Below are 26,584 nucleotides of genomic sequence, written 5' to 3' on the forward strand. Positions count from 1 at the left end.
TCATTGATGATGGTTCTAGATACACCTAGATTATTTAAAGCATACTAAATTAAAAAATTTCACTAAATTTAAGCATACTAGATGTGTTATCGTGGTGTACTAATTATATGAATAATTCATTTCATATATAGGACTTTATGGATGCATATTGGGTAGATAACTTGGATACTCAATGGTCCACTAGTAGTGGCTATGTGTTTTCTCTATTTGATCATGGAGTGAGGTAGATGAGTAATAGGCAAAACATAGTTTCTTTGTCCATTACAAAAGTAGAGTATATGACTAATATGCATGTCTTTGATGAGGTAATTTGGTTATAAAGACTTTGTTTATATATCGATTTTGATTCTAGGGTTGTTAGAACTAGTTATGATAGTTAGATTGTCTATTTTTTGGCCAAGAATCTTATGTGTTATCCTGATATTAAGAATGTTGATGCTTAGTATCACTTTTTGAAATATATGGTAGATAATGGTAAGGTCTTGTTATAGAAGGTTGATATTCAGGCCTTAGATAGACTGCATTTGATTATCTTATATTTTCTATGAATGTATTTGTAATGTATGATGTCATGCATGAGAATTTTATTATTAAAGTGCCTTGAACAACAAATTCAAAGGATATTTTTTGCATCTTTAACACTTTTCAAAGGCATACTTGGATGCCTAAGATATCATTGAATACATAATTTTCTATTTAGATTCTCCAAAAATCTTGAAATAAAGATGTCATGTCCATTCATGAGTGAGGTGGACAACTATGGTGGTGATTACATTTGATATTGGACCCATTTAAAGAATACACCCTATTCTAGGCACTAGAAGAAGGAGTGGAAAATCATGTCATAATGGATGGGAAACGTATGAGTCAATGGAATAAAAGATGTGAATCATCGAAGTATTATAAGTCAAAGATGTCTTTGCAATTTTTTTTTATAGGTTTGAGGATTTATTGATTGAACCAATGTGATGTCCATGTAAAATCATTTATTGTATTCACTATTCTTGAAATATGCTCTTTTAAGGAAGGCATGTGGTTTTTGCAATGTGATACCATGATTTTTCGTAAAACCATTTTTGGGTTTGGCCTATCTCTTTACTTATGTATTACATAAGTGAGATAGTGGTTTGGTATGATGTTTTACAGGTACACAAGTGCTATAAGAATGCTAACAAAGTGAAGAGAGGAAATGTGTTGATATTGTACATCTATATTTTTTGAAGACTACTATATACTTGTCCTCTTTCTTTGGTGGATTTTTTTTTTCCAGAAGGGTTTCTCCATGTGCATTATTATTTGTATGGTTACTAATATTAATCTTGTTGCCAATTTATGCTTCCACAAATAATTTATTATGGTAATCCAATTTTATTAAGAAAATAATTTCATATTAGCATACACTTTGAGAAGTCTTTATTGCATCTATTTCATATTGTTTCTTAGTAGATTTGGGACACTAAAAATATAAATATTTGCATCTAGATGACTTGCAAACTTACTTTCTATCTACCAACACTTGCTCATCTCCACGAGTTGGTCATTTAAAGGGATTCATTGAGGACATGAACCTTCTCAATTCAAAAATCTCCCTAAAGGATTTTTAAATATTTCCTGCCCTTACACATCATTAAAGAGCAAGTACTAGAGACAACTAGATCCAAGAACTATTTTCCTAACTAGATCAATATCACACACCAAATATTAGATTCATATGCCACTATAGACACCCAAAATTGTCCTAACCCAATTAAATAAACATTTTTATTCATTTATTTTATTCATTAACCTCTTCTTTTCTAAATTAAATAAATATTTATTATTTAGTTAATCCCACCTCATTCCTAAATTAAAAAAATATTTTTACTTAATTTATCCCTTGTTCCTCTATTAATTAAATAAATATTTTTTATTTATTTTCATTTATTATTATTTTTGTGTTTAATCCTAGCCTTCAAACTTGTTCACATGGACCATAATACAAATTCGTAGGCAAGTGACAAGTGTCAATTCCTCTTAACTACTCTTTCTCTTTCTTTATCTCCACATTACAACATGTCTCTCTAAATTACCTACTCCTCAATATTAGCCCTTCATTTCAAATTAACCTCTTAATCTTATTCACTCTTGCCTACCACTCAATCTCATCCCTTTATCTTTACCTAACATTCAATCCTAATGTCTCTTTTAACTATGTGATCATGGCCATGAATATTTTAACCTCTTAATCTAAGCCCTTGAATTCTATAAAAGAGATTTCTTTCTTCCATTTTGATCAATAAAGCAATCATCGAGAGTACTTACACTCTACCAAAATCATTCTAGGATCATACATCATCACTTCATCAAGCCACCACACTCCATTTTACCTCTTGTACATGTGCTACATAGATGAGAGCAACCATCATCAATACAAGATCTTGGAGGATATGAGGACAATGGAGATAATCCTACCATGTGTGTGAAGGTATACTTGTTTGTTTATGCTATTTGCATGCATAGTAGCTCTCCATTGATTGTTTGTTGAATTAGTTTGTAGATCTAGGGTAGTGATTGGATCTTTAGGGTTTACAAATCAGATTTTTGAAATTTAAAATGTGTTGGAAAGTTGGTTCAATGCTCTATCCCATGGTCTAATTTATTTTTCTTATATTACATCAAAAAATGGTTAAATCCACCCCATCTTTTCAAAACTTCATTTTCTCATAGCTTTCTCATATGAAATCATCTCATAGTGAGTTTTTTTTTTCAAATCTATAAGAAAACCATAAGAAATTAACTTATGTATAACATTTATTTTCTTTGATCATTATTGTTGGCATGTTTTACCACACATTATTTGAGGATGTTGGAGGCTAGCTTGGACCTCATGATATTGGATCAAGGGGTTTCAAGCATAAATGGAAAACATTAATTCCAGGTGTGATTGTTTTAAATCCTCTCATTTACATTCTAAAAGTGATTATAGTTTCCTTCATTTATCATAATCATTTCTTTCTTTTTATCAACTTGCTTGGTGTATCTTCTACATATTGAAAAGGGGCTTAAAATTGATCGTACATATTTAGATTTGGACTTAAAAAATGGACAAGTGTATTTTCATGCCCAAGATCATTTGTGTATGGTCTCCTCTAGGATCTCAGTGGTAACCTTGAGTGATTAGAAATAAGTGATCATGTTTTCTAATTTAGGAGGCTCACCTAGAGAAGTGATCACTTTAGGGGATAATATCAACTCCCATGTTCTGATGGAGTATAAATAGCAAAGGTGAATCAAAAGACACACCTCTTGAAATTGAAATATTATAAAGCTAGGCTAAACCTCTAAAAAAATTATACCTTAGAGAAGTGAAGGTGGAGAGAGAGTTACCCTCTCTTCCCATCTATTTGGTGGAATTTCTCTTTCATTTCATAGACTTTGGTCTCATGTATCCTTGTGGTATATAGAGGATACCCCTATTTAAGCTCGTCAAACCTATAGTTGAACCTTTTCACCATGTATTCAAGGATTGATACTCCCACTCGAGTAGGCTTTTCTTGAATTTTTAGACCACCTTCCCCACTTGAAACCAAAAGGGCACACATAATCCAAATGGATCCATAAGATCTTGTTTTTTACATTTCTTTCTTATGTGTTTTCATATTTAATAAAAAATCTTAAAAAATCATAAAAATAAAAAAACCTAAAAAAATCAAAATATATCAAAAAATATCTTTTGCCTAAACATGTCCCAAAACTGTCACCAAACCTCTTATTACCAAACAAACACCATCCCTATTTTGCTATCACAAATAGAGATATTAGCTCTATAATTATAATGCTTGGAACATGTTGCCCCCATATTTGGCATACCTTTAAAATTGAACTTCAAATCAGCCTCAGTGTCGAGTAAAGATCCAATAGGTGTCTATGCATAAGTAATGAGGACGTTGTCCAAGGTCATTGCCAGTCAAAATATGAAAAATGAAAGAATTTTGAAAATTACCATAAATTGAGGAAAATCAGTTGACAGTCGGGATCTAAGCATCATTTTGTATCACGTGGCCAACTTTCACTTGAACCCAGTTCATATTTTATTGTATGATAATCCTTCAATTTTTGGTGTTTGTTGCCTAGAAATGATTAAAATCTCTCATTTTATGATTCGTCATGAGGATTAAATGATTTAGTTGGCTCATTTCCCTACCATCAACGTGTGTTTTAAATTTCAAGACTTAAATCCCTACCATTTGGAAGATATGGTCATTTTTCTCAAGCCTGAGCATTAAATTTAAAATATTTAAATTATTTTTCAAATAAATAATTTAATATTTTAGATTATTTTAATATTGTGGCCATCTGAGGGAAAAAGTTGTCTAGAATGTCATTTTAATCTCTCCTTTATTCTTCTCTGTGGTCGATGGTTTCTGGAAGTCAAGGTCATAATGTTTGAAAGAAATGGTTAAAGATGCTCCATTTTCGAGCATTTTTAACCCAGAACCATAACCTTTGCAAGAAAACAAAAGAAAAATGGTTAGAAATGCTCCACTTTGGAGCATTCTTAACCCACATTTATAACCTCTCACAAAAAGGTTAGGAATGCTCCAAAACAGAGCATCTCTAACCTCATTTCCTAACCTTGTGGGCCCACTTTTTGTCAAGAAGGTTAGAAATGCTCCATTCTGGAGCATTCTTAACCTCTTCCATAAAAATTTTTAAAAAAGGAAGAAAGAGCTTCAAACTCTAGGTTATGAATGTTCGTTGGATGTAATGAAAAGAAAGTGATTTTCATCTGGTGGTTGCAATGATGGCAGAATACACACATAATGTATTTCACTAGATTTTGGAAATTTTCAAGTGTTTGCAATTGGTAAGGTTAATGAAATCTTTTGTAACTTTTGACTCCATCATCCCAACCTGTGTAAAATGGGAACTTTGGAACACGACATTGACACTCATCACAACATAAAGGATAGTAAGATTTTATCATCTCATACTGACAATTATTGTTGTAGATGTATGCGAAATATGAAGGCATTGACAAGGCATTTGAACCATCTGATGAAATGTCTCAAAGTGATGGAAATTCATGGAATAGAACGATAGGTTTGTTGAAGAGTTTTTGAAAACATTAAAGTAGATGCAATTGGCAAATGTTAAGCCAAATTTTCCCACACCTTCGCTAATTCCTTACCTATGCAAAACGGGAGCTTCGAACTAGGTTGAAGATACATCGATTTTTGTCAAACATTGGAGTTTGATACGCATGTAAATCGTGGAAGCAAAAAGAAATATACCATGATATGTTTGGGTAGACTTGTGTACAAAGCAAGGAGCATACTTATGGCATGCAAAGTGTCTGATAAAATGCCTTAAAGAGATGTTATCTCATCACGGTGAGCAAAGACTGCATAATGAACACCAAATGGACTTAGCAAGGAATCTCTTCATTGTTCTTCACGAACTTATGTCGTACAACACTATGCTGTTGATTTGCAACTTCATTAGCCTTCGAAATACAAAGATCAAGACGGTAAGGAAAGCGATGACTAATGAATTCTATATGGAACTTGCACGGGCAATGAACTGTTTGATAAAATGCCTTAAAGAAACATAGTTTCAATAAATATACATTGCGGTTAAAACACATGTGCATTGCAGAGTATAATCACGACAGGCAAACTATCTAACAAATTGCATTGAAGAAGGTATTAAGCTACATATTATACTCTTGCCAGCGAACCAAGATGAAAGTCGTTTAAGCATAAAGGATGGAGGAATTACGACAGATGTTGTAGTTGCATTTGTTTTGGTAAACATGCATGCATCGTGGAGCATAGACAACTTGTGAAATGCTTGACATAATGCCTTAAAAGAATGTGGTCTTGTTTACTGCAAAAATCATAGGGTATGTAATGGGCAGATCTAGAGACGAGTCTGATAACTTTTTATCATCATAGTCTTTGTCAGGCCAATAATGGAGGTACTATTATGATGCATGAGCAGCTATTGAAGCATAATTAGAGCATGATTTATGTCACAGTTTATAATTGGAAATGTCCAGATATTTGAAGACTTTCAATACAAAGACAGAGTATAAAAACTGTTTTGGCAAAGTTGCGAATATTCATTAAAATAGAGCTGAGTGAGCATTATTTTTATTTGTCATAATGAAATATAAGTTTCATAGTCCCGATTATGCTCCCATTCTCAAATGTTCACTTTCAAATATTGGGGATACCAAGTTGTAAAATGTGAGTCTTTCAGATTTATGGAAATCAATGGAAAGGAAAGATAAGACTTTGGCAGCTCAGAGGTTATTAAATAATGGATTAGCTCACGCAGAAGGATACCCCACATCAGTGCAATGTTCGAAATCAGTTTTGGAATGCATGAAAGAATTTAATCCAGATACAAAAGAAATTAGGATAGCAGAAGGTAACGTGGTCCCTAAACTTGATCCAGTCTTCATTGCCATAACTTTCAGGATACCTTTCAGAGATCAGTTCACGGAGGTAAACAAGGAATATGTAGAAAATTATTTTATCAAAAATGAAACCCAGTGTTTGAATAACATAGCCAGAAAGTGGTTAGCAAAACCAAGGAAAGGAAAAACACAACTTCCTAAAATAATTCACAGGTCTCTGCTGATGGAAGATATTGCTAATATGGTTATCTTCTTGAACCGGGTCATAGGAAATGAGGACTCAAATGACTTGGAGGGGTGGATGTTCTTGTTCATTAATATCATCTGTGAGGGCATACAATTTATTAATTGGGTTGAGATTATTAGCAATAATTTTTGCGATCAATTACTCAAACTGAAGGACAATTATAACTACATGACATCATACCTCTTTTATGCCATTGTTGGAATGAAGAAATGGCCAAGATTGAATGCTGGAGGCATTTACGATGATGCAACTTAGATTTACAATTATCATCCACAATTACAGTTGGAGGAAAGTTATCATCACTTTAGGAGGATTAATGATGCTTTCACTACGTTGATAGTAAGAGAGCTGCAAGGTAATATTGGACTCAAAATATCCTCAGAAGCAACAACTTTGATTCAGAAATATGGTAGTTACTTTATACAGTTTCTGAAGTTCACATACATTCAGATAGGAGGTTATGATGGCCACCCTCTCATGTTGCCAAGGTTTGTTGTAGATAAGTTGATCCTCATTGAGGTATGCTGACAGATTGCACAAGTCAACAAAATTTGTTGGAACAAAAGAAAGGGTATCATTTGTTTTCCCATTGGACTTGGTTATTATAGATGTGAGAGATATTCAGATGCTCTAAGTATCGAGAGATCTATAGAAAAGATTCACTTGTATCCTTGTAAAATGAGATTTCCCTTTGATAGCAAAGGATATGCTATAGGAGAGTTAGAGCTTGGTGCCGGATTTGAACACTTTCCTGATATAGAGGATTTTTGGCAAGACTGTGAAGATGATTTTGAAGTGCGGAAAAGGGACTAGATGATATTTTCTATCAAACAGATAATTGACTATAGAATTGAAATAAATGTGAATGGCATTGAGGATGATGAATCTAATTTGATTGATGGTTTTTACTTTGAAAGGATTCAACTTCTTCCACTTCCACCCATCAATTGGTCAATTTTAGAAATAAGAAGTATTCAAGAAAAATCGGCTTATGTGGTTCGAAGGACCCTTGAATGGGTTAAAAGTAAGATGATTGAGTCTATGACAACTAGACCTTCAAATAAAGATAATTACTCAAAGGATAGAAATGGAGCACAAGGAAGTTCTTCCATTCCAGCTAATTTGCAAAGATCAAACCCGAGGACAAGTCCACACCAAAATATTTCCAAAGGAGTTGATGATGGAGAAGATCTAGAAAAAGGGAAGGATCTTGCAAAGACATGTGTGTCATTAAGAAAAAGAGATCAATGACAAAAGGAAAGACAACAAATCTTGTCTAGGATCTTGAAGATGAATTAGAAAGTGTTTCACCTCAACATCCTCCCTATGTTGAAAGCCAACAATTTCCTTCCATCTCACCATCTATCATTATTTCATCACCCCAACATGATGACTTTGCCATTCATGAGGAAGTTGAGATGAATGATGCTCATGCTGAAATTCAATCTTCGCTCTTCCCAAATAATTTAACATCTTTAACCTCTGCATATGTGAACAATCAAGAATCATTGCCATCATCTTCATCATTCTGGTTACAACAGAGTTTGCAGAATAAGAAGAAGACTGTTCAACTAATAGCTCCTAGTTTCGATGCAGTTGCAAATGTACTTCACAGGACAACCAAACCCAAGAAAATCAAAGTAGCATCTAGATTGGAAATTAATCCAACATCAGGAAATCTATGTGTTGAAGTAGCTCAACCCATTGTTGAAAAAGATCTAAGTGAAGCTAATGATGCCAATTTTAGCATGACACGGGTGGACTTAGGTCCTACAACACACGAGGGAGTTGTCCATAATTTTCAAATTTCAGCAGCTATTCTTGTTGACAAAGCAAATAAGGATAAGGAAACAAAGGATCAACTAAAGCAGCAAATTCAGGTTCTTTCATCCTACATCAATTCTATCGTGGATTCTTTAGATACACATTTGGAGTCAGCCTCAACTTCAACATTAGTGCACACTAGAGGAATTATTGAGAATAAGGTGATGGAAGATATACACAAATGAAGGAAACAAAGTAGGATGTTAGAAGAGTGGATTAATCAAATGAAGTCGGAAACACAAGACTTCATTGAGAAGGCCAAGGATGTTCACATAAAGTTGGATGCACGAGAACAAGAAATTGCAACGAAATTGAAGAATGTCAAAGAACAAGAAATGTCTTGGCATGATACTTTGAAAGAATTCCAAAGGATAACAAAAACAGATATGAATGTACTCATTGCTGAAAAGATCTTCTCTCATAAAGAAGAAAATCAATTTGATACATGGTGCAAGAGTATAAGTTGGAAATTGGAGAATATCGGGCAATGCTTGGATGAGTATAAAAAACTCTTGATAGCTTGTGAACAAACAAAGATGAAGATAATAGAAGATACAATCAATATCATTGGTGATGTATCAGTAAAAGAGCAATTTCAGCGAATGGACAGTCAACTTATCTTAAGCAAGTTTCAGGACAAAATTAATATTGAATTAGCAGATGCACAGGTGTCAGATGCAAATAGAATGAAGAGGCTCAGTGTTGTTTCAGTTGCCTTAGATGCTTGTGACATGCCCTCACATTATCAGAATTTGGTTAATATTCAGGATGGCCAAGCAACTGCCAAACTAAAAATGGATAATGTGATCATTCCCAAGTACAAGTTCATGGTAGACGCACTCAAAGCATACAAGTCATTCAAGGCCAAAACACTAATTCAATAGAGACAAACAATCAGCTAGCATGCTTTTTCGTGATATCGAAAAGTAACACCATGTTCATATATTTGTATATTCTCTTTTGTTATGTGTTGCTTGGTTAGTCTTGAGTTTATTTCTGGTTTCATTGTATAAGTTGTGATTTTCTATCTCATAGAGTCAAGGTTAATAGGTTGGCTTTTTCTGCGCATAAATATGCTAGTTATTAACTCATTGTAATTCGTGCAAAAATGAGTTAGTTTTTAACTCAGAATCAAAGTTGGTTATGAGGTAGTTATTTTGAGAGGCTATAAATATTAAAAATATAGATGGAAGAAGGACTTTTTGGATTTTGTGAGTTTGGGATAGCTAATTTTTTTGAATTGTATTATTTCATCATTTTTGAATACAAGGTAGATTGGGAGTGCTTCCATGATTGTTAAGTGTTCATTTGCTTGATGTTATGCAATTATTGTGTGATATTGAAATAACAAGCTTGCAAATTACTTTCCCAAGTTCATGAAGACAATGGTCATGTAATGTTATAGATTTCATTGGTATCTCTCAAATATATAGGCGTTATGCAAACTTAATGTTTTATTTCACTCTCCTCTCATGTGTAGTCTAGAGTTGATAGTGATAAGTTTAAAAGCCAGTGTAATCTAAATGGAAATCGTATGTTTGTTGTGTAGATTTTCTTAAACTCCATTCATAGTTATTGTTCATTTTCTTTTCAAAGTTAATTATACGTGAAAATACAAATACCCCTATCATACGAGGGAGGTGCTCCTCTCAAACGCAGAGGAAGGTCGTGTTTCAATGAATGATCTATCCAACTGTTGGGAACTTTTTGTCACTCTTCCATTGGGCAGATAGTAGAATATGTTGAAGTGACAAATCTATTTACTAACAGAATAATAACTTGAAAATATAAAAAATTAGCAAACCAAAACCTCCACATCACCAATATACTTGCAATTCACAAATTCTTTCTACCAACAACCCAACATACTGCCTCCTATCTCACAAACAAATACCTTCTACACAAACACATTACCTAACCTTTCCCCCACATCCATTCCTCAAAACAACATTCTACCCAACCAACAATTCACATGCACACCTAACACTTCAAACAACAAAGTCAATACCCAAAGGACAATGTCAAAACTAGCTAATTAGACACATAGAAAATTTAAACCTTTGGGAGAGCTGATGGAATCAACCTTGCAAAAACTTATTTCCAACAAACTTATGACGCTTCTTGAAGCTAGACCTTTTGAACCTAAGATTAAACCTACACGGTAGAAAAATTAAAATTTTTATGAGTATCATCAAAACAAATGACATAAAACTTCCAATTACTCAAGATTGAAAAACCTCATTTAGGACCTTATCGATCAAGGTGACATTACTATTGAGTAACATCTTAATAATTTGCCTAATGAGGAATTAGGCATATGTCAAGATATTGATTCCAAGCATGATCAAAATCATCGACCTATGTCTAGCAATGGCTCATCCCAAAATAATCACACCAATATCACTACCTCCCACAAATAAATTGGCCCACAAGTAGCCTCAATTTATCCTGCCATTCCTTCATCTCCTAAAGCTTTACAACAAAAATCCCCACCATCTCCATCAAAAAATGAATTCAATAATTAACTAATGCCACCATACTCTCCATCTCCAATCAAACCCACTCAAGAGAGCCCCATTCAATACCTAGTCCTATCGTGTCAAAACATGGATTCCATCCAAGAATCCTCCATGCATATCCAAACTCATACCCCATGTCAAGAGGGTAATCCAAAGAACAAAGAAACAAGTCCTAAAATGAATCAAGATAAAGGTCCTAAAGCCTTCCCATTCCATCCAATTGTGACCAAGACCCCATCTCCCTAGAATCCCTAGATGTTACAATTGTCCCTTTTCATTCCATCCAAGATAATTCCCTTCCATCTCAAGAGAAAATTATCCTTCCAATACCCATTCTCATAATCCAATTCCTAAACAAGATCATAATATCCTTTCCATCCTTTCCAATGATCATATTCAAAATCAAGAGCAAAGTACCTTTTCCACTCCATCCAATGACCCTCTTCCATGTCAATATCAAAGTATCCTTTCATCTCCTTGTCATAATTTTCCATATCCATATCAAGATCCCAACATCCCTCCTAATTCTTCTCATGATCCCAATCCTCCTCACGATCCCACCACCCCTATCCAAGCTATTCATGAACCACTTACTTATCAACTTGGTTCCTCTGCTTTCATCCAATTTGGTTTACTTCACGATCTTATCATAAATTCCATACCATATCCTCCTCAAAATGGATTTGCATCTTGTTTCAAAAGTAACAAGCATCCCATTACTAAAAATATTTGTCAAAGCATGCATTATCAAGGAAAAGGGTTAGGCATCCATCAACAAGGTATATTGCAACACCTTGATATAAAACCAAATCCAAATTATCATGGCATTTTCTACATATCTCATTCTCAAGATGTTGGTATCCCTACCAAATCCCACATTTCTTCATCTAAACCCAAACACATGCATTCCTCATCCTCTAAATTTGTTTTGGGTTCTTATATCCTAAAATTAAAGCCTTCATCCCTTCCATCCATCTTAGGTCCTTATATCCATCCATCCACTATCAATATCACCCCTAACTCACAATCCACTTACCCTAACATAAATCAAGGTCAACAAAGGTACACACCCTTGAGAACATTACAACCATATATTTACATCAACCCATCGAAGAGACCTCCATATCACTCCTATCCATACATGAATCCCATTTATATTGGAAGCAATTTGAATGGCAAGCTTAAAATCAATGTGTCTAAAAATCCACATGCATCCAAATATCAACATGTCCCATTTAAAAGACATATAAAAATAGAGCAATATTTAATCCAAAAGCAAAAAGAATTATCCAAAAGGCCATAAAGGCCTGGATTAAGAAAAAAGAAAAATCAAAAGCCACATGGATTTCCAAGTTACTCATAGAAGCAATACATTCAAAAAACCAAAAAGAAAAGAAAAATAAAAAGCTATGTGGATTCCCAATTTGCTCATAGAAGAATTTATACTTAAAGAAAAATCAAAATTGGCATCCAAGCTTGCTATTCCAAAGGATTCTTTCACCCCTCTGTCTAAATATCTGTCATTTTTCAAATATATTTTGGGCCCCTATGTCCCAAAATACACTATCTTAAATCCTCCATCATCTCCTTCATCCATTTTGAGTCCTTATGTTCCAAAATCCGCATCCACTTCTCCATCAAAATCTCAAAATCCAAAATCCAGTTTTCCTCCATCACTTCACCACCCTTCAAGGTGTGTGCCAAACTTGATCTTTATAACATTTCCATCTACCCCTATACAAATATTCCAACACCTCATCCATTATCCGACACCTATTTTCTACCCTTCCATCCCTCTTATTCAATCCTTTCCATAAATCCTTACCCCATTTCACCTTATCATCCATATCATCTCCCTTTACCATCACCCTACCAATGTTTTTGAGCATACCCTTAATAGCCATGGTCCATTACAACACATATTCCAAGGGTACTACCTAAAGAACAAGATGCTTGAGTCCTTCCTTGATCTCTTATCATGCATTCATTATCTTCCAAAAAGTAAAAAAATAAGTAAAGAGAAATAATTCATCCAATGGTGAAAAACACCTCTTGTGGTGCCTTGAACAAGTACCATGATGAAATACTAACAAATAGGCATCATGTGTAATCTATTTTCCTCTTGCACTGTACACTTGGGGGCAAGTTTCATTCATGCTATCTTATCCACCATATTTTCCATTATCCCTCATTTACCCTATATACATCAATATTCCCTTTTCCACCTTTGATCTTCATAAGGTTAAGGATCACCATAAGCATCATGCATCCTATTTTCTTTACCTTATCCACACCTTCAATCCATATCCATTATCTTATCTATTTTTTACTTCTATCATCACCTCTTGACATGTCCATTCCTGTGGATCACATGTCATTCAGTGCACCATGTCATCACCTTATATTTCCATATCTAGTCTCTAAGCTTAGATAAACATATTATCCCATTGCAAGATAGTCCAAAATCAAATCAACTTTGATTCCATAATAAGTTTCCTCCGTCCTTCACTTATCCATTTCCATCTCATCAGTTAATTTATCCACTCATAATGTTTTATGCCTTGCTAAGCACTAGGGGTAGATATATACATCCTACTTTAGAATCAATCCTAATGTATGTGTTATACCTCAATCAATGATGTAATCCAAAAAAATAAAAATTTAAAATTGAAACATAAAAAAACTTTTGGAATGAAAAAAAAATTCAAAATCCAAATAAATAAATAAAACACTTTTAAAATCCCAAAAATAAACTTTCAAAATCTAATAAAAATCCAAATTATTTTTCAAAAATCTAAAATCCATAATAAACCATCTCTTGTTAAGATATTGACACTTTGAACAGACAAAATCAAAACGTTACACAAAACATCAAACTTAACAAATCATGAATCAATAGACAAACTACCAAGGTAGCTTCCAACCTAATTGATCAATTTCCTAATCAACATTAACAATCTTTATTAACTATCATTTGGCTTATATGTGTTGTTACATCCTCGAAACCAGATCTATCATCTCATATGAGATGTTTCATTCCTAAAACTAGACATCATCCTTTGATCTACCATTTGTCTTATATTGGTTGTTGCATTATAAAAACCATATCTATCATCTTATGTGAGATGCTTCATTCTTGAAACCAGACACCATCATTATCATACTATCAAGAACACCTTCAACAAGAAGATCTACATGGTTGTTGACTTGTTTGGTGTAGTGAGTCTTATATTTTATTTGATTTATCTTGTATCATGTTCCTATGGTCCTCGAGGATATCCATACATGATTAGAGAAGCGAGGATGGATCATGATTTTTATTAGTTATTTGCATTGTGTTTGTTTATGCAAAGAGATAGCATCACCGCCTTGGTCTTTCCATACCTTGGTGCAAATATATCCATTTCCAAAATAGTAAGCTCAATGACGATATAACACTATAAAAAGAACAAGTATTCATCACCATCATCCTCTCTATCTCTTGTATCCACTCTCATCCATAACTACTTCTGTGGCCATCAATTTACCATCTCCTTAACCTTATCCCTCATATTTCCTTTCGAGAGCACACATGTGTTCTCCTAACCCATATGTCCTCTCAAGGGGGCATCATCCTACTAACTCGTCATCCTTCCTCAACATTTCCATGACTAGGGCATCATGCTTCTAGTCCTTTGCCTTTTCCTACCCTTTATGTTTTAAACTTCTTAGAAATAATACAATAAACTTCATTGTCTCAAAGAGGGGCAAAATGTAGACACCCAAAATTGTCGTAACCCAATTAAATAAATATTTATTATTTATTTCATTATTTTCCTATTATTCTACTATCAATTAAATAACTATTTTTAGTTGTTTATTTAATTCATTAGCTTTTTCTAGTATCAATTAAATAAATATTTTTATTTATATAATCAATTCATTAACCTCTTCTTTTCTAAATTAAATAAATAGTTATATTTATTCCCACCTCTTTCCTAAGTTAAATAATCTTTTTATTTATTTAATCTATCCTTTGTTCCTCTATTAATTATAACTATTTTTATTTATTTAATTAATTCATTATCTTTTTTCTATTTAATCCTAGCCTTCCAACTTGTTCACATGGATCATGATAGTGTCAATTCCTCTTAACCACCTTTTCTCTTTCCTTATCTCCACATGACAACACGTTTATCTAAATTGGCTACGCCTCAATTTTAGCCCTTCATTTCAAATTAACCTCTTAATCTTATTCACTCTTGCCTACCACTTAATCTCATCTCTTTATCTTAACCTACCATTAAATCCTATTGAGTCTTTTTTAACTATGTGATCACGACCATTCATCTTTTAACCTCTTAATCTAAGCACTTGATTCTCTTTGAGATTTCTATAAAAGAGGGGTTTTCCTTCCATTTTGATCAAGTAAGCAATCATTGAGAGTACTTACACTTTGCCAAAACTATTCTAGAATCATACATCATCGCATCACCTTTGCATCATAGCTCACTTCATCATGTAACCACACTCCATTCCTTCATGACTTCTTGTGCATGTGCTACATAGTTGAGAGCAACCATCATCAATGCAAGATCTTGGAGGATAGGAGGACTATGGAGACAAGCCGGTTACCATGTGTGTGAAGGTATACTTGTTTGTTTATGTTATTTACATGCATAGTAGTTTTCCATTGATTATTTGTAGAATTAGTTTGTAGATTTAGGGTTAGTGGTTAGATCCTTAAGGTTTACAAATATATTTAAATTTAGCATACACAAACACTAAATTAATTTTGAACCAATGAATCGATTCCTAACCTATATTCTTATATCATTAATTTTCTATAAAATGATGAATTGATACTACAAATCATGAACAATCATAATCCCTCATCAATTTAAAAACTAAATACATCTATCTCTCAACATATAATTATCTAACTTAATATCTAATTAACATAAACTTCTTTAGAGGAGTAGTTTTCCTTTACACTTCTTATGAAAGACTCCATTTGTTAAGCTAACAAATGGTCAAGTTTCACAAGTCTTACCTAAACTTTAGGTTAGAGCATAGATTAGATTCCTATACCATAAGAGTACTCCAAATGGAGAGCCCTCATGAAATAATTGTACAACAGCTTAAAAAAGAAAGAAAAAGAAAGAAAAGTGGGACCATTTGCTTAGTCACCCCCAAATCACATGTTCCCCTTCCCTCACAATTCTCCATATTAAACTTAATTAAACAGACAAATATAATTTCCTCAGGTAAGTGCTAATTCACTGTGTTAGCAATCAACGGCTGACGGTCTATCATCCCACGTGGCATCTCGCCAATCGTTGGAACCACAGTACTATTTCCCGGCTGTAAAGCAGAGTGCCACGTCACCGACGGAACTAAGAGGTGTTGTTATTCCAGTTAGCCCTGCAAAGAGCTTTCTTGTGGGATAGCTTTGAGGAGGTGACCTCCGCCTGAGATATTCTTTTTCACAGTTTGCAGCTGAGTCCTCCTCAATCTGTGTGATAATAACCCATTTCATTCTCTGCCTTTGTAATTTGCACAGTCTAAGCGTTCAATCGGCACGAAATTTGGCCAATTCTGTGAATAAATCGGCACTTTGTAAGCCCAAATCGACCCATTTGTTAAAACCCTCATTTTTGTTGTCAATTTCGATTGGGAGCCCTTTTATTAGGATCTCACAAGGAATCGATGATCTGACCTCTGGTATAGATCCGTAAAATGATTTGGGTCACAAAAAAAGCCCTTGTTGAAGCAGCTACCGCCGCCAACGTTTGAGATCAATTTCAGTATTCAAACCTTCTGGTATAGATGTTTTGTTTGATAAATAACCTGCCCATTACAGAAAAAAAAAAGACCCTTTCAATTGTTATTGATTATGAATTTTGTATGTATCAGGGCTTTTATATTAAGATGGTCTTTGGTCTGGAATTTTCTTTCTTTTATGACTTCTTTGTATGGGAGGCATTATCTAATTATAAATTTTGTGTTGAGCTCAAATCTTGTTCACCAGAGTAATCTTTGGATTTGGGGAAAAAATTAAAAGGATGCACTATGCATTTTCTAGTTAATATTGAGCTTTAAGTTTGTGTCTACCATGGCAATGTTTAGATTTGAAAAATAATGGATTAAAAGATGCACTTTGAACTGGGATTGTATTGTAAGTCCAACAGCTGATTTATGATCAAATTCGATGTTGGGGTTATCATTTTACATATTGTTTTGAGGATTTTTGGTCATAGGAGAAATCAAATTAACTGTCTGGACTCTGGCTATGTGATAAAGAGTTGCTTTGGGAAGTATGTTAGGTAGGTTGGATTTATTAATAGTGAACCAGCTGATTGGGGAATGAATGAAGTAGTTAATTAACTTGCATTCGGATCTTGGATTCGTTAAAACCCAACTTCTCTTCCACATTATTTTGGGGATCAATTTCATGTGGGAAACACCCTACCAGGTTTTGAACCTAGCTCATCTTTGCGATAAGTGCTCCATCCTAGTTCAAGCTCACAATCCTAACAGGCTATATTTAGGTTTAAAAGTTCATCTGAACTGACAGATTCCCACAATGTTTTATTTAATGGCGCACAATGTCTATAGACTTATGTTGATATAATTGGATACACCATCTAGCCTTAAGTAAGATTTTCAATTTCTCATTTATTCAATGAAGGATTCTTACTTACCTTGTCTTCTCATTTATGTAGCGAAGAATTCTTACGTAAGGTTGGATTGCCCTACTGTTTTTCTAATCTGGGGTCTCATTGTGATAAGCACCCCTCTTTCTGCTATCCCACAACCCAGCAGATTACATTTAGGTTTGAAAGCTTACCTGAACTGGGCAATTCCACAATTTAAAATTAACTCGCATACCGTCTCCATACAATCTATTTTGATATCATTGATTTGTCATTTGTCCATAAGAAAGATTTCTTAATTCATCATATATGTAGTGATGAATTCTTACCTACTTGTATGGGCAAAGCACCCTACCGTGATTTGAAATATGGTTGTTAGAATTCAATCACTTTGCATGTCCATAGAATTTATATTGGTACAGTTGAATATATAATGTGGTCATAAGAAGGATTTTCAGTTTATCATATATTTGGATTTGGATTCTTACCTACTCCTATGTGTGTAGCGACTTACAGTATTTTGAAAAAATGCCATCACTGCTATAGGTGTTTTCACCTTACGGCTAGACCATAACATGACAACTTAGGTTTGATTGTCTTCCCGAACCACATGAATATGACAATGTAGAATTTGTTCTCATTTATGACCACAGAATCTAGGTTGTTAATATGGTTGAAATTGTTATGTGCCCATGACAAACCTTTTCAATTTCTCATATATTTCGTGATGATATCATACTTATTTTATGATGGAGAGTGCCCTACCGTGCTTTCAGCATTGTTTGGCATTGTGATAAGTGATTGTTCAAATGAACTGGATAATTCTGATGTAGAATTTGAGGTCATACTTTCTCCACAAAATCCAAGTTGCTATATTTGAAAATGTGATGCAGCCATAAGAAAGATATTTGTTTTACCATATACTTAGTGATCAATTCTTAGTTCTTACCTACTTTAATGTGGATGATCGGCCTACCATTCTCTTAACTTAGGTCATCCTTTTAATTAAGCATAACAGACTAGATTGAGGTTTTGCTTGTTCACCTTAACTAACTGATTCCTACCATGTTTAATCCATTGTCTTACTATGTCCACAAGTCTAAGTTGTTGTAATTGGATATGTTATGTAGCCAGAAAACAGATTTTCAATTCATCATACAGTTAGTGATGGATTCTTACATTCTATTTGTGTCAACTATTTAGAATTCTGCCTAGATTGATCCATGCCAGTACTGCTTTGAACGCCAGTTATGGGTTGTATGCCAAAAGATGAATATATGGAACATAAGCACAGGGCTTGTAATTTGAATGCGTTTTGAGAGATGTTTCATTATCATATCTGTGAATTGTCACCTTTTTATGCTAAAAATTATTGGACCTTCTATATAATTATGGTTTGGCTTTATTCATCTTATCTGCATTGCAAACCTGATTTTAACTTTTACAAACTACTCTTTGATGTTTTGCCTTTCACTAATCATAGATTAGTATTTGCCTGTGATGTAATTTTGATAAGAACTTAAAATGAAGTTAACTCCACGTAACATCTGTAACTAGGATTGTGTCTATGGTAAGAGCAATATCTTGTACTGTGTGTAACTTCCTATATGCATATAAATCCATCCGTCCTATAAGAGACTTCAATTAATATACAATTGGAATGACTTCATTGGATGGTAATTACAATCCATAATGACCCGAGCAAACATTCCCTAGAAAAGCAAGCAATTGTCATTGACTTCATATTATTGCGATATGTATGGGAAAGCATCCTTATCTTTAGGGCATGGTATTTCTAGCTAAGAACCGGGGGCATTCATTCACTTCCTCACATCAAACAATGATCAGGATCATGCTTGTCCAAAAGTATTATGCATCTGTCAATTTGATTCAAAATTGGTAGTGTCTTCTGCTTGGGAGCTGGATGCGTTATTTTTTTTATGTACTGGAATCCAAGCGATCTTTTGGATTCCAGTTTATCTTTTTTAATGTATATTTTCTGTTGCTGATTAATCCAAGCAAAGAATGTTACTCAAATATTTTGAATAATTTGGCTTGTGATTTCAGCTGCTTATTAAGCTATTGATTTTCTCATACTGCTATTGGAGCTGGAATGGACACCACAACAGTTGGAGAACCTGTTGAAATGAATACCACGAGGGGAGATCCATGGCATACTCCATCAATAGAATACAGCGCAATTGGAGAAAAATCTGTTTTAATTGAGCCTTCACAAATTACACGGTGTCAGAAACGCCTTTGCTATGGAAATCCAAGTCAGGGCGAATTTCCCCTGGCAGCCAGTCCCTACATTGTTCTACATGTTCTTACTGAATCTAATCTAGATCCACAAGATCTTGCAAGTCTAGAGGTATGTATTCATTGCCCTGAATTTAGAATTTTTTCAAATCTATCATGCATTCTCTGTTATACATATGATATATATTAACAGTTGTAACATTTGCTTTGTGAACTTGTTTTCCTGCTTTGCAGGCTTCATGTCGGTTCTTCAGACAATCTGCAAACTTTTCCCCTGACTTTGATCTATCTATATCTGAACTAGCAGCATTAGACATGTGTCAAAGAACAGCTATATTCAAGCCCATGACACAATCAGAGAGAGAACTCTTGAAAGAAAGGTGTGGAGGTTCTTGGAAGTTGGTATTGAGGTTCTTGAGAGCTGGAGAAACATGTTTCCGACGTGAAAAGTGTCAAGCCATAGCTGGTCCTGGTCACAGTGTTGTGGTAACAAAGTCAGGTGCAGTGTATACATTTGGCTCCAACAGTTCTGGCCAGCTTGGCCATGGAACAACAGAAGAAGAATGGCGTCCAAGATTGGTCAGGTGTGCAATGAATTTCTCGATTCCATGCCTGATGGTTTTGAGAATTTGTATACAATGTTGAATCCCTTTTAAATTTACTGTTTAGTGAGCAATCAGAATTGGGTAATCATATCATGCCTATGCAGGTCTCTTCAGGGGATTCGAATCATTCAAGCAACAGCAGGAGCAGGCCGTACAATGCTCATCAGTGACGCAGGAAGAGTTTATGCATTTGGTAAAGACTCTTTTGGTGACACTGAGTATGGGATTGAGGGCTCTCGGTCTGCCACTACTCCACGACTGGTGGAATCACTGGATGGGATTTTTGCTGTTCAAGCAGCCATTGGTAATTTTTTCACTGCTATTCTTTCAAGAGAGGGTAGAGTATATACATTCTCTTGGGGTGCTGATGCAGCACTTGGCCATCAAACTGAGCCACAAGATCAGAGGCCACATTTGCTGAAAGGTGATCTAGAGAATGTTCCTGTGGTACAAATTGCAGCAGGCTATTGTTATTTGTTAGCTCTCACCTGCCAGCCTGGTGGCATGTAAACGTTTGCAACTTAAGATCCTTTTGTGTTTCATATTAGTTTTTACATTAATTTTTATTTAGTCTCTATGTCCATCCAGAATTATTTGAAAATATTTCCATACTTATATTTGCAGGTCAGTATACTCTGTGGGCTGTGGCTTGGGAGGCAAGCTTGGACATGGATCTAGAACAGATGAAAAGTATCCACGGAAGATTGAACATTTTCAACAACTGAAGTTACAACCAGTCATTGTGGCAGCAGGGGCATGGCATGCTGCTGTTGTGGGAAAGGATGGAAGGGTATGCACATGGGGATGGGGTCGATATGGTTGCTTGGGACATGGGAATGAAGATTGTGAGTCTGTTCCTAAGGTTGTTGAAGCACTTCAAGGTGTCAAGGCGGTTCATGTAACTACAGGTGATTATACAACATTCGTGGTTGCTGATAATGGTGATGTCTATTCTTTTGGATGTGGGGAATCATCGAGCCTTGGGCACTTGGGCACAGCAACTGAAGGCCAGGTTTCTGTGGCATACTTGTGCTCTTGTTAATACTTCTGGTCTTTCATGGCAGTTAAATAAATTGGGAATTAGTTTCATCTAATGTTCTCTTCTTGTCATATTCTCTTCTCTTCAGGTTCACAGGCATGCAAACTTGCTAAAGCCAGAATTAGTGGTTTCATTGAAGCAGAGGGGAGAAAGGGTTGTGCAGATCAGTCTAACAAATTCAATATTCTGGAATGCTCACACATTTGCCTTGACAGAGGCAGGTAAACTTTATGCATTTGGAGCTGGAGACAAAGGGCAGCTTGGGACAGAGCTTCTTGCATATCAAAGTGAAAGAGGAAACCCTGAGCTTGTTGATATAAACCTAGATTAAATGAAGTATTCTCATTTGGTTTGTGTCCCAAAATTCAGTTGAAGCTTGATGTTACCTTTAACTTCTTGTCTAACATGTATACTGTTTATCCTTGCTTTCTCTGTTCATCTATGTATATAAGACTAACCGAAACTGGTGGTAACAACCTAACTTTCCTCCAACACTGCTATGTAATTTCTTGGACAGGTTTCTACCATCAGAGAATTTGTGTGTAGTACATGGCACAAGGTGATCCATGATATTCTTCTTGATGTGGACTGCATTGTCTGGTTAAAGTTTAAATGGAAAATATTGTCCCAGATAATACAATTTGGTAACTTGTACATCTCATGAAAAGTTGGGAAGGAGGTCTGTTTACAGAGTACACCCATGTAATGTTTTTTATGATAGTAGGCAGTATATGACTCCATTGTTTGGTATTCTTTTATTCTTATTTGGTGGCAAAAAATTAGCTCAGATTGAAAATGGCATTTGTTATACCTATATCCTGAAAAATCATTAAAAAAAAAGTACTAACAAGTGGGTCTGACTTCTCCTATATCAACTTTAGGAACCTGAATACAAATACAAGACCCAAATCTTCTTGTATCGCTAATATAACATTTGAAGGAATTAGTTTGATCCTACGATTTCCGAGTTTAAGTTGGGATTCTATTTGTTTCACAGAGCTCAATGCTATAGGGCTATTGGTTTGTTGGATTGGTTGTACAAGTGATAACTAACAGAGATTTCATGGGTTTTGCTTGTGTAAGTGAAGACTTGTATAGATTCATGAACTTCATTCGTGCAAATGACGATTCATATAGATTTCATGGTCTTTGCTTATGCAAGGAAGTTTTGGGGATTTTAGTTTGCAGCCTTACTTGTACAAGAAAGGACAAATACCAATATTTATATAGATTTCATGGTCTTTGCTTTTGCAAGGAAGTTTTGGGGATTTTGGTTTGCAGCCGTACTTGTACAAGAAAGGACAAATATCAATTCCATATGTTCAATCCTTGGGAATTTTGGTTTGAATGCTTGCTTGTACAAGACAGGACAAAATCGATTCCATATGTCCAAACTTTTGGCGTGCTTATAATTGCCCATTCATAATCTTCTATATATCAATATTGATAACTTAATGGATCGAAAAAATTACAAGAGTGTTATTTATACCTGTGCTAGAGCAGCCAATTAAATTAGTCTTGATTCTTTTTCCCTTATAGTTAAATGAAAATCTGTATTGGTGAAATCACTCACTTTAGGATGGTGTGTACTTCAAGAATCATTCAGGACTTGCGTTTGGTCTCAACTCCATAGATATCATATTAACTTTCATAATTGTTGAAAAACACAGGTTTAATGCTTGTAGACCCAGGCCCTTCACACAATAATATAATGTTACCAAATGTAATAACAAAATCTGGAAAGAGTTTCTATTACCCAATTTGGAAATCAGAAAAAAACTTTTTTTACCCAATTTGGAAATCAGAAAAGAGTGTTTATTACCCAAATTTTGAATGACATCACCACCCTAAGCTCCTTGACATATTTAACTTTCCCACAACATAAAGAGTTGGTATGTTGACCACAATTTAATTGACCATAAAAATCTGAATATCTAATAGTTATGGAAATGTCTAGAAACTTTAGAAGAGTAGAATTACTTCAATCAAAGCAAACCATTGTTTGAGGCAATGTATTTGTTATTTTTCTTTAGTATCTTAGTAAATGTTTCCCTTGTTTTTTTTTTCAGTTATTTATACTTACAAATGTCATTTGGATAATGAATCAATGCATGGATGAATCAAACAATTAGGGGAAGGGTATTAATAGTTGTTATAGCTAACTTTGCACATCCTAAGCTCTTAAACAATATATCAGATTTTGACGATTTTTTTTTCTTCGTTTAAGTGCTTATAGCTATTGTTTTCGCTTTTGGGTAGTTATGATGTGAACATTGTGCAATTTATTATGCATACAAGGGTCAAAAAATAGTTATTTTGAGTTGACGTCTCATACATATTCCTCTTATTACTCCGTTAACTGTTTGCTTTGACCACTACAAAATTGTGCTCTCTGTTAACCATTCACTTTAACCATTACAAAATTTGCACCAATACTTATACACAAATGCCCCAATAGTCGTGCACTATTGGTACCAATAAAGTTGCACTATTGATACCAATAAAGTTGCACAATTGGTCTAATCATTAACTTTTTATCCAACTATTGGATATATCAATGAACGGTCTTATTAGATAATTTTTTAAATGGGATTTTAATTAGTAAAATCCAATAAATGATATTTGGGACATAGGCAGTAACTTGGCCCCTTCACTCATCCAATGAACGGTATATAGAACATGGGCAATAACTTGACCCCTCCTTCCATCCAGACATCAAACAGTCCCTTGCACTTTAAACATAAGAATTAACTCTAATATAAAAATAAATTAATGCCAAAAATATGGTATATCTATTTAGTACTGAATCATTCTTGTAAAAGGTCTCTTGAGGGTAAAGACATCCTTCTAAGTTGACTAAGTTGTTCGGGGTATCTCTTATCTTTACGGAAAGAAATGCCCATGGAGAACACGTGTAATCACCTGAATATACTTTGATAAGCTTATTAAAAACGATTGATTTGGCCAAATGTTCTTTACTTAAATTCATTGCATGCTTGATCTTTACAAGACTTTCTGACTATAGGGAATATAAAGAAAGTATAATATACTTAATTATTATGTATTGTTTTTGAATTATTTTTAATTAATATTTAGCCTTTTGAATTCAATAATAATATTTTTATTTGTTAAAGTTTTTTATTTTTATTTTTTTTATTTATTTTTATTTGCTCAATAATGGATCGAAAATTTTATTAATTGTAAAGAAAATAATTATAATTTTGTACTAAAGTTCATTTTGATTTATCTGTTATCAAACTTTAAATTAAAAAAATTATCATATTTTTTTAATTATTTTTTTAATTAAGAGTTTCAAGGGCTATCAAATTTTATGTTTAAAAAATAAAATTCATTTTTTTATTGTTTTTTTTTAATTATCATTTTTTTTAAATTATTTTTTTGAACTTGTAATTTGAGTTTGAATATGCTAATATAAATATGGGTACGATGTATTAAGGCATTTTAATTTTGTAATGTTTAAGAAATGTATTGTATTGTATTGGCATGCATTTGATTCAAATGAAATCTTTTTAGCATTAATTTAATTTGGTTTATCCTTTGTTGTAAGAATTTGGTGCATTCAACACATCATCATGAATATATGTTGTGAATAACATCTTACTCAAATAAGGATCAAGAAAGATTGTTGTGGATATAGATGAAGATAGGTAGAGTGGATGGAGATGATGCAATCATTATTAGTTGAATTATTGATTTGATGAATTTATCTATTTAATCTATTCAAATAGTTAACTATTTGATTTTGATTGTTAATTTATTTTTTAAAACAATTTGTTAACCATTTCAATTAATTAATTGATTTGATTTACTATGTTTCTTATTGAATTTTTGTGGATAGTCAATGTAAATAATTTATTATTTTTTATTAGATTATTGTGGATAATGGACTTAAAATGATTTATTTAAATTAATTAAATAATGAAGATAATTTCATAAAAGTAAATTAATTACTATAAAATAAATTATATTAATGAATGGAAGTTATTAGGCATCAAGATGGGAGTGATGGTATAAAATTAGTGTAAGCAAGATTTCAATATATATTTCCTCTCATTCATATGGCATTACAATTGTATGAAAAACCATCATTTTAAGAAAAGATGCCCCGAGTGTCAAAGATTAAGGATTGATTGATTTATCAACATTGTTAATGTGAGAATGTGATATATTAGGAAAATAATGTATGGATTGGTTGAGATTAAATTTGAAGGATGCTTTGATACTTGAAGTGGCTTTAAATTTTGGATTGGATAGGTTTGGAATTGAATGGGTTTTGGGATTCCCCCTTGAGAGGATGGATGAGTTTGAAGAAAATGGGCGTGCTCTCAATCTTGATACAACTAAAATTAGTAAAGGGTTGCATATTGGGTGAGGATAATGGAATTATTAGATGAGGGTGTATTATTATGATTTATGGTGTTAAAAGTGGAAGTAAAGGAGTATAAGATCTTTCTTGAGTATTTTGAGCACAAGAAGATGTTGAAAATCTACATAGAGATTCTAATATTATTGAACAATATTTTTTATTTTTTATGGACATTATTCATCCTGATATAATGGACCATGGCAATGATGCATCATGTCCAATAAAGTATTGACTCAAAACAATAAAAAGAAAAAGAAAAAGGAAAAACACAAAATGGATGAACATAAATCATAAAGATAAACACACAAGTGCATGAAAAGTAAGAAATATATGAAGAACAATAAGGACAAAGGCAAAGACACAACTCATGTCTTAGTGATCATATCCTCAAGACAAAACATAGCATAAAGAACTATGGTGTCCTTGGGGAAATATGTCATAATAACTAAACCAAATATTTTTAGTTTTGTAAATTTTATATTGTAAATATTTAGAAAAATAAGAAGACACAAAAGAAAGAAAATATCATAAAAGATAAAGACAAAAAAGAAGAAGAAGAATTTATCCTTAATCAAGTTGGAAGCCAACAACTAATTGATTTGATGATGATAAAAATGTTGATGTGGAAATGATATATTTCAATGACATGTTTGGTTGCTTTAATAA

At 33.6% G+C, this 26,584-nt stretch overlaps 1 protein-coding gene across 2 annotated transcripts; it reads left to right on the forward strand.

Moving 5' to 3' along the window:
• Window positions 1-16,384: 16,384 nt before the first annotated feature.
• On the forward strand, window positions 16,385-22,289 carry LOC131062811 (ultraviolet-B receptor UVR8). Of its 2 annotated transcripts, none has more exons than XM_057996558.2 (6): window positions 16,385-16,795; window positions 19,696-19,999; window positions 20,122-20,471; window positions 20,597-20,998; window positions 21,117-21,400; window positions 21,620-22,289. In XM_057996558.2, the coding sequence occupies exons 2-6, from the start codon at window positions 19,742-19,744 to the stop codon at window positions 21,754-21,756; spliced, it is 1,431 nt and encodes a 476-aa protein (XP_057852541.1). In that variant the 5' UTR covers window positions 16,385-16,795; window positions 19,696-19,741; the 3' UTR covers window positions 21,757-22,289. The 2 variants fall into 2 exon arrangements, with proteins under 2 accessions (XP_057852541.1, XP_057852540.1); XM_057996557.2 differs by having other exon boundaries at window positions 16,388-16,795; window positions 21,117-21,504.
• The last annotated feature ends 4,295 nt before the right edge of the window (window positions 22,290-26,584 follow it).

This window comes from Cryptomeria japonica, chromosome 9, assembly GCF_030272615.1.
Source record: "Cryptomeria japonica chromosome 9, Sugi_1.0, whole genome shotgun sequence".
NCBI lineage: Eukaryota > Viridiplantae > Streptophyta > Pinopsida > Cupressales > Cupressaceae > Cryptomeria > Cryptomeria japonica.